The 8879-nt window shown below is 43.4% G+C and overlaps 1 protein-coding gene across 1 annotated transcript in view; it reads left to right on the top strand.

The window, feature by feature from the left end:
- The window catches only part of pex6 (peroxisomal biogenesis factor 6), an 18841-nt gene extending 11449 nt beyond the window's left edge, over window positions 1-7392 (top strand). Inside the window, exons 12-18 of the mRNA XM_030076131.1 lie at window positions 583-788; window positions 1879-1940; window positions 2209-2317; window positions 3479-3595; window positions 4941-5018; window positions 5489-5628; window positions 7009-7392. Coding sequence (XP_029931991.1) covers window positions 583-788; window positions 1879-1940; window positions 2209-2317; window positions 3479-3595; window positions 4941-5018; window positions 5489-5628; window positions 7009-7145 — 849 coding nt within the window. The 3' untranslated portion in view covers window positions 7146-7392. The remainder of the gene's footprint in view (window positions 1-582; window positions 789-1878; window positions 1941-2208; window positions 2318-3478; window positions 3596-4940; window positions 5019-5488; window positions 5629-7008) is intronic.
- The last annotated feature ends 1487 nt before the right edge of the window (window positions 7393-8879 follow it).

Below are 8879 nucleotides of genomic sequence, written 5' to 3'. Positions count from 1 at the left end.
GTGAAGCCATGTGGAGCCTCGACCAACGAAAAAAGAAGAGCCTCTTACATTTGTGATTGTTTTTCTTGTAAATGTGCCACTTAAATCTCAGAGAATATCCAACTTTTTTTATGTCAAGTTACTTTAATAACTTTTTTTTTCTCTGCCCCCTCCCTGGGCTTTATATTTTTTTTATCCCTACAGTGGCCCTAATATGCCATCATAGCCATGCTGTTACTACCTCCTGTTTTTTTTTTTTTTTTTTTTAGTTTAGTTTTGTTTTGTTTTGTTTTTTTTTTGGAATATTTTATTTTTAAATTTTCAAATATGCAACAGTACAACTTATTCTCTCTGAAAACACACTACTACAGCACACGCGTAACACAAAATAACAAAAGGGAAAAAATAAAATAAAATAACAATAGATAAATGAATACTTAAATAAACATTAAATAATACTACCTCCTGTTTTTAATTTAGTTTTGTTTTCTGGTCTTTGTAACGATGAACTGTGTGTTAAATCCTCGCTAAGAACAAGTTTGACCTAGATTTCTGGTCTGTGTGTGTGTGTGTGTGTGTGTGTGTGTGTGTGTGTGTGTGCAGATCCCCAGTGTGTCCTGGCAGGACGTTGGAGGCCTCCAGCAGGTGAAGAAGGAGATCCTCGACACGGTTCAGCTTCCTCTGCAGCGTCCCGAGCTGCTGTCTCTGGGTCTGAACCGGACCGGAGTCCTGCTGTACGGCCCGCCCGGCACCGGCAAGACCCTGCTGGCCAAGGCCGTGGCCACAGAGTGCTCCATGACCTTCCTCAGGTACGTCAGCTAGCTCCATGACCTTCCTCAGGTACGTCAGGTAGCTCCATGACCTTCCTCAGGTACGTCAGGGAGCTCCATGACCTTCCTCAGGTACGTCAGGGAGCTCCATGACCTTCCTCAGGTACGTCAGGGAGCTCCATGACCTTCCTCAGGTACGTCAGCTAGCTCCATGACCTTCCTCAGGTACGTCAGGGAGCTCCATGACCTTCCTCAGGTACGTCAGGGAGCTCCATGACCTTCCTCAGTTACGTCAGGTAGCTCCATGACCTTCCTCAGGTACGTCAGGGAGCTCCATGACCTTCCTCAGGTACGTCAGGTAGCTCCATGACCTTCCTCAGGTACGTCAGGTAGCTCCATGACCTTCCTCAGGTACGTCAGGTAGCTCCGTGACCTTCCTCAGGTACGTCAGGTAGCTCCGTGACCTTCCTCAGGTACGTCAGGTAGCTCCGTGACCTTCCTCAGGTACGTCAGGTAGCTCCGTGACCTTCCTCAGGTACGTCAGGGAGCTCCATGACCTTCCTCAGGTACGTCAGGTAGCTCCATGACCTTCCTCAGATATGTCAGGTAGCTCCATAATTTTCCTCAGGTAAGACCTCCTTCATCTTCCTCAGATAGGGACATCAATAAACTTCCTCAGGTAGGACCTCCATAATTTTTTCTCAGGTAAGACCTACATTACTTTGCTCAGGCAGGAGTTAGCAGATGAAACGTTCTCGCTTGCCAGAGGTTCCTCTCCCTGGCTTTAAGGAACAGTAACCTTTGAACACCGACAGGCAGGTGATGGACTCTGAGGTCATGGAAAGGGTTTTGAACATCATGCAGGGACTTTTTCAAGGACATTGATTGACAGTTTTGTACACAAAGTTAAACTCCATGTACTTTGGATATGTTTGCACTGTGTCTTATGATGGAAATGACGTGTTTTAATTGCTATTTCCTTGGAATCAGGCACTGAGTGAGCAGGTTTATTTGTAATTTTACTCTTATATTCTTGGGCTCCTTTTTTTAAAACAATACGTAAAAATGTTTTGGTCATGTTAGACCCTAATAGGCACTGCTCTGTGTGTTTTTTGTCTTTGTCCTTCAGTGTTAAAGGTCCAGAGCTCATCAACATGTACGTGGGTCAGAGCGAGGAGAACGTCAGAGAAGGTCTGTATCGCAAAATGTGACTCAAACTAAAACTAAACAAGCAAACCTGCTGGAAAATCAAAGGAAAGCTAAACCGGCTCACACGGGGTTAAATCATTCTTACTGGATATTCAGAGAGAAAAAAAAAGAGCACCTAAAGAGCCTCAGGTGGAGAATTTCTGCTGTTATGACTTAAAACTGATCAGTAAATCCTTCAGATCGAGTTCAGAAACTGAAGTCAAGACGCTGAAAGTAAAGAGGCTAAACTCTGATGTGATCTTGTGTTCAGTTTTCTCCAGAGCGAAGTCGGCGGCTCCGTGCGTCGTCTTCTTCGACGAACTGGACTCTCTGGCGCCCAGCAGGGGGCGCAGTGGAGACTCTGGCGGGGTGATGGACAGGTGAGCCTTTGTAGTAAAAGTAAAATGAACACACTTAACGCCTTCTGGACATTTTAGAAATTAGAGGTCAAACCAAAACATCCTGATTCATTTAGTCACCAGCTGGCGAACACAAGATCACTTTGTGGATTTATTCTGCTAACTGAAGATTTTTCAGACCCTTATAAAACTGTAGCTCCAATTTATTTATTTGTTTTTTTTTTGTTTTTTTTTTTTGTACTTTTTAATTCTTACTTTTCAGCTTAACAGAATTGTCAGCACATTCAGATTGTTGTTGCATTATGTTTATTATCACCATTTTACTCCAATTATCATATGTTATGTCCTACTGTCCAACTGCACTGGGTAGAACTGTGCTAAAAAAAAAAAACGATATTGTGAAATATCATGACAAACTCCATGCTGATGCACATATCGACACAGATGGTTCGGTATCATTATAGATCGGTATTGATCAGTATCGATATGACAGCAAAATAAAGGGTTATGAGTCGTGTCATTTGCAGGATGTGCACTTTAAGACAGGTACATATGCATAATTGTTGCATTATTGTTGCACCAAGGCATGAGAGACGACAGAAAAACCATTTTGAGTTTTAAAAAATCATTTTTCAGGACTCCCTGGAAGAAGAGACATTGTGTCTCAATGGGACCTTCCTGGTAAAATAAAGGATAAATAAAATAAAATAATATTTATTTCTACAGCTCATTTAAAAACAGGAGTCGAACCAAAGTGCTTTACAATCGAGGCAGAAGGATTAACAATACAAATGCACAGGATTAAAAGAGAAAAATAAGGTAAAATTAAAAATCAGTTATTTAAAAGAAGAAATTTACGTTAAGAGGAAATGAATAAAACCAGAAAAACGGAATAAACCCATCAGCAGGTGAAAATGAGGACGTTAGAGATCAGACTGAACTAAAAGCAGAAGGAAAAAGTGCGTCTAAATTTGATTTAAAACAAACAAACAAAAAACTTCTGGGTTAAAAAACAGAATATTTTCCTTTAAGCTCTTGGCTCTCTCTTGTTCTGTCTCAGCTGTATGTTCAGTTTTTTAAGGTGAATATTCAGGATCAGTGTGTATCCTGATGTGAGGCCGTCCTCTCTGAGCCCGTCTCTCCACAGGATGGATAAAGTTTCGGTGTCCTCTTGTCTCACAGGGTCGTCTCCCAGCTGGTGGCCGAGCTGGACGGGCTTCACTCGTCTGTCGGGGTTTTCGTGATCGGGGCCACGAACCGTCCCGACCTCCTGGACCAGTCGCTGCTGCGGCCCGGCAGGTCAGAGCTCACCAACGGGGATTTGTTTCTCTGTTGGAGTGTTGCCTTTCATTTTGAATTATGATGTTAATGTGACTCCCCGTCCACGTGGAAACGTCTCCTCCTGTCTGATTTGTTTGTTAGGGTTTTACATTTTCTCTGCCAGCCGATATTTTGTCATTTAGGAAGTTGGAAACAACCTCTGGACCTAAAATGGAAACTGGTGCAAATGTATAAATATTCTAATATTTTCTGCAGTGACTTGTAGGGTTGGGTATCAGTTGGGTTTTATCTGATCCCGGTGCCTACTCGGTATTTTTTAAATGGTTCCGGTGCTTAAACGGTTCTCGAACCGGTACTTAAAAAAACAAAAACGCACACACTTTGTCAAAAAACAATACCCCTTTATTTCCAGGGCCAAAATGAACACAATATTAACTTAAATTTTTAAACAATATAAATTATTGATCCTCTCACTATCAGTTCTGATCAACAAGTGTGCTGAACAGCGGCGCTGACGTCACGTTCAACAACCGCAAGTTGACGCCGGAACACCAGGGGGCGGCACCGAAATTTTCGTTCTTATTCAGTGTCATTACTACTGTTTACGTCGGAACCGGTGCCCTATTGGCACTGCGTTTTGGTACCCAACCCTAGTGATTTGTGCAGCCCCAGGTCGCTGTGTGTTCTGTCCAGGTTTACACACATCGCAGTATAAACTGAGAAAAACACTTGGTCCTCTTCAAACAGTGGTGGGAGTTACGGCTCTTTGATGGGAACCGGCTCTGATCGGTCCGTTCCTTTAGAAGAACCGTTCAAAAGAGTGCACGGCCTGAAGTGATATTTTTGATTTGCGAATATTGTAGTCTGATTTATCATTTCCTTTGTTGCTGAAGTACGTCCAAATGCTGCTGTTTTCCAGTTTTGCTCGGTTTCTTTCTTTAGTTTTTTTCTCCACACGTCGTCTTCCTCTGAGTCGGGCTGCACTACACCTGCCGCTACGCTGCCTCTGATTGGCTGGTACTCGTTGCCACTTGTTACCTCCGTTGGTTTAGGTTGGTTAAGGTTACGGTCAGGGTGCAGGTAGGGTTAGGGTTAGGGTTAACCAATCAGAGGCAGAGTAAGGGCTGGTCTCAGCCTCTACACGTAAATCTGGGTTCAGTCTCTGACTTCGGACTCGGTTCCCATCACACATACCCAAGAGAAGAATCAGATTTGTTTTCCAACGTAACATCACAAACTACAAATGGCGTGGCGTGCCTTTGGCCACAGAGTAACAGGATCCATCATCCCTCCAAGCCTCATACAGATCAGAGCAGCGGCGTTAACAGAGTTTGAAACGTTGACGTCCTCCTGTCTCCTCCAGGTTCGATAAGCTCGTCTACGTCGGCATCAACGAGGACAGAGGCTCTCAGCTCCAGGTTCTCAAGGCCGTCCTCAGAAAGTAAGTGAAGCTCTTCCTCCAGAGTGTTTTATTAAGACCTTTGCTCTTCTTCATCAACGTATATGCCAGCTGCCTAACAGACTTCCCTCGCTGACTCTGTGCTCACTGGCTGAGGCGAGGCCACGCTTCCACACTTCGGCCTGTGCCAGCTGTCTAACCGGGTGATAGTGATGATTTGAAGACAATTAATTCATATAATTGTTTGGTTTTATAAACTGTCACTTTGATACAGATCTCATTGCGTGTGCACTGCCTGTTTTCCCTCCAGTCATTTATTAAGCCTTTAAACAGCCCCTAAACATAATCTCTGTTCATCTGTATGACTTACTTGGAGAGAAATTCAGATGAAATCGGTGGCAGGTGTTGGTGGAAGACAGGTGGAGATACAGAACGGGGGGCGGGGAGGTGAAGAATGGTTCCTTCCTCCACACTCTCTTCACGTTCTGTTTGACTTCCTGTCCGGCGTCCAGGTTCCAGCTGGACCCCGCGGTGAACCTGGAGGACTTGGTGGAGCGTTGCCCCGCCCACATGACGGGCGCCGACCTGTACGCTCTCTGCTCCGACGCCATGACGGCCGCCGTCAAGAGGAAGATCTCTCTCATCTCTGAAGGTAGGAGGAGCCTCTGCCTGACCCCGGCGTCTCCTGACGGCTGGCTCGCCTGTTTAGTTGACAGGGTTTAGGAGGATTCCCATCACTTTTTAACCAGGTAGCATTTCTTCAATAAGATTTTGTGTGTCAGTGCCACATCAGGCTGATGAGGTTCAAAACAACGTCCAGGCCAAGAGAGCAAACCTGTGAAAACACCTGGACAAACAGCGTGTTCGTTAATCCTGACTGAGGCGTTTCTCGGTCCTGCAGGTGAAGCTGCTTCAGTGCTCAAACCTCAGACTTCCAAAAAAAAAAAAAAACTCTTTAGACCTAAGAAAAACAGCTCCATCACCACATATTAGTCTTCACCAAAGACAGTGACTAATGCACAGTTCAGTGTTGACCAGAGATGGGATCAAGTCACCCATGTGCAAGTCTCAAGTCTTAACCTTCAAGTCCCAAGTAATTTTTCCTTGGGTCAAGTCAAGTCAAGTCATATTATTACAATCTTACCTGCAGAATCCGGTCTTAATAAAGAGAGAATATAAGATATTAATAACTGATTGACAGGGTCGTCATCCAATCATTACAACACCATTCCCAGCGTGCGCTCGTATACCGCATAATATTACAGGCTAGAGATATTTATTTTATATTTTATATTCAAACTGAAAACATGAAATGAACAATAATCAAGTCATTGAAGTCATCATGTCCCAAGTCGAGTCAAGTCCCGAGTCTTAAACTTCAAAGTCCAAGTCGAGTCTCAAGTTTTTTATTTTTTGTCAAGTCAAGTCGCAAGTCATTAAAACAGTGACTCGAGTCGACTTGAGTCCAAGTCGCAATGACTAAAGTCCCCATCTCTGGTGTTGACTGACCAGACAGATTTATTCAGAAATTAGATATTAAACCCTAATTCCTCAGCACATTTTCATGTTTCTTCCATGTTCCTGTGTTCTGCTTCCCAAGAGAAACTCACTCACAAAACAAAAAAAATTCAAAAATATTTTCTTTACTACCAGGCAAAACCTGGTAGTAATCCTGTGCTTTATTCCAAAATGAAAGCATTATAAACAGAATAGAAGCTCCTGAATCTCATTTAAAAAAAAAAAAAAAAAAAAAAAATCAGAATCACAGCGCTGTAACTAGACTGACTGGCTGAACTGTTGGATGGTGGAGATTTTCTGTCATTTATTTATTCAAATAATAAAGAAGAAAGAGTCAGTCACTGCTGTCATGTGGAAACCTCATAACTTCAGTTTGGCTGAGAGTCCAGGCTCTGATGAAGCTTCTCAGTCTTTCAACTCATTCTCTTTCTCTCTCAACAATCTCTTTATCTCCTCCCTCCCCTCCTTCCCTCCTCCCTTCCTTCCTTCCTTCCCTGCCTCCTTGCTCCCTCAGGTCTGGACTCGGAGGATTCTCCGCTCCTCCTCTCCGCTGAGGATTTCTCCCGAGCGTTGGAGAGCTTCAAGCCGTCGGTGTCGGACCAAGAGCTTCTCAGATACAAACACATTCAGCAGAAACTCACAGCCAAGTGACCAGGAACCCCAAACAACAAAATAATGACAGTGTCGTCAAGAAGCCTCCAGATTTCCACCTGATGATCCCTTTCCTTTCTAATTTAAAGCTGAAAATAATCCCTGTAAAATACTGTAAATCTGCAAAATGTAAACGATGTAAACAATGCTAATGAGTCTGAATAACTGAAGCTGCTCCGTTTGTAAACTGTAAAATTTAGCAATAAATACAGCAGTGATGCTAAACCAATGAAAAAACATGATTTGATCCAGTTTGAATTGTGATTCAACTTTTTTTCTGAAGGGAAAAAGGAAGAAACTGTTACTAGGCTATACAGTTAGCTGTAGCCTGATGCTAACCAGTAGAGACAGGTTAGCATTTTGGTTAGCCAGTTAGCAGGATCTCTCGTGTTTTAAATGAGCTTTAACCTGCTGCTGCTAGTTAACTTTAGCCTACTGCTAAACTGAATAACAAGAAATTTTAGCTATAGCCTGCTGAAATGCTAATGGGTACAGAGATACTGTTAGCTTGACTAGGCTGTTAGCTATAGCCTGCTGTAATGCTCATCAGTACAGGCTGGTTAGCATTGTAGGTAGCCAGTTAGCCTGATTTTTCTCATTGTCTAAATAAGATTTGACCCACTGTCAGAATGTTTAGTTTTGAATTTCTAAGATTCCTCTTTAGTAGCGTTGGCGTTTCAACAAAACTTAGCACGTGGACTCACCCGGTACACCCGATAATTAACGCTAGGAGCTCAGCTGTTTTATTCTCTCTGTCAAGTCATTAACAGGAAATAAATTCATCAAATATTCAAGTTCATCACAAGAGCAAAGATTTCTAGAACATTTCTGAAATCGCAGTTGGCGTCTTGAGATCCGTCGAGGTTCCCTCAGATCACCGGAACCCGCCGTTAATCAATAAGAACATTCTCTGACACTTTACATTAAGTTGTAGTTTATTCTTGAAATGTCTCACTTGTTACAGCAAGTCGATATGGGTAACAAAGGCTAGGCTCTCCTGATGGACACACTGATGGATGTCAGCATGCAGATTTGAGGGAAGGCTGGAAAACGGCTTCCTCGGATGTTCTGGACGTCCTCCAGGTTTGGTCCTTTCAAGCAGATGTGGGGCGACAGCTCGGCGAAACATGGAGCGCAGAACTTCATGCAGGTGTTACCATGTTCGAGTCAGCTGTCCAGGTGGGATTTCAGGAGTCTGTTTGGTTTGTTTGTTTGTTTGTTTTTCTGTTATTAGGTGAATCCATCATATCAAAACATTACCATATGACTGCCATACATCTACCACAACCATGTATGGACTAATGTCGCGTAGCCGCACCTCCGGCTCGGGTCTGGAGAAAAAAAATATAGCTGCTTATATAAACACGGTGATGCTGTCATCATTCAAAGTACTCAGATTTTGAACAAGTCTGGATCTGCTGCTCTTTTGTTTCCTGTCGCAGGAACAACAAGGAAGTGGGTGCAGTTAGCTAGCGATGGCAAAACAAACCTGACATGACACCAGCGTGGGCTGCGGCCATGCAGTAGCTTATTCTGACTTCTAACTTACAAACTGGTGCCTGGATAAATCCCTGATGTTGACATTTACCTCACTGCAAAAACAATATATTACTCCTGAAAGGTACAAGGGAAGGCTCTGCTCGGGTATGACTTTGTTTTGTAAGGGAACATGTGGTTCCTCTTCATGTTGTGTGTGGTGGTAAACACACAGTCCCAAGCCTTCAAGCTGAGAAG

This window comes from Myripristis murdjan, chromosome 1 (genome assembly GCF_902150065.1).
Source record: "Myripristis murdjan chromosome 1, fMyrMur1.1, whole genome shotgun sequence".
NCBI classification, from domain to species: Eukaryota; Metazoa; Chordata; class Actinopteri; order Holocentriformes; family Holocentridae; genus Myripristis; species Myripristis murdjan.
This window is presented reverse-complemented; position numbering and strand designations above follow the sequence as displayed.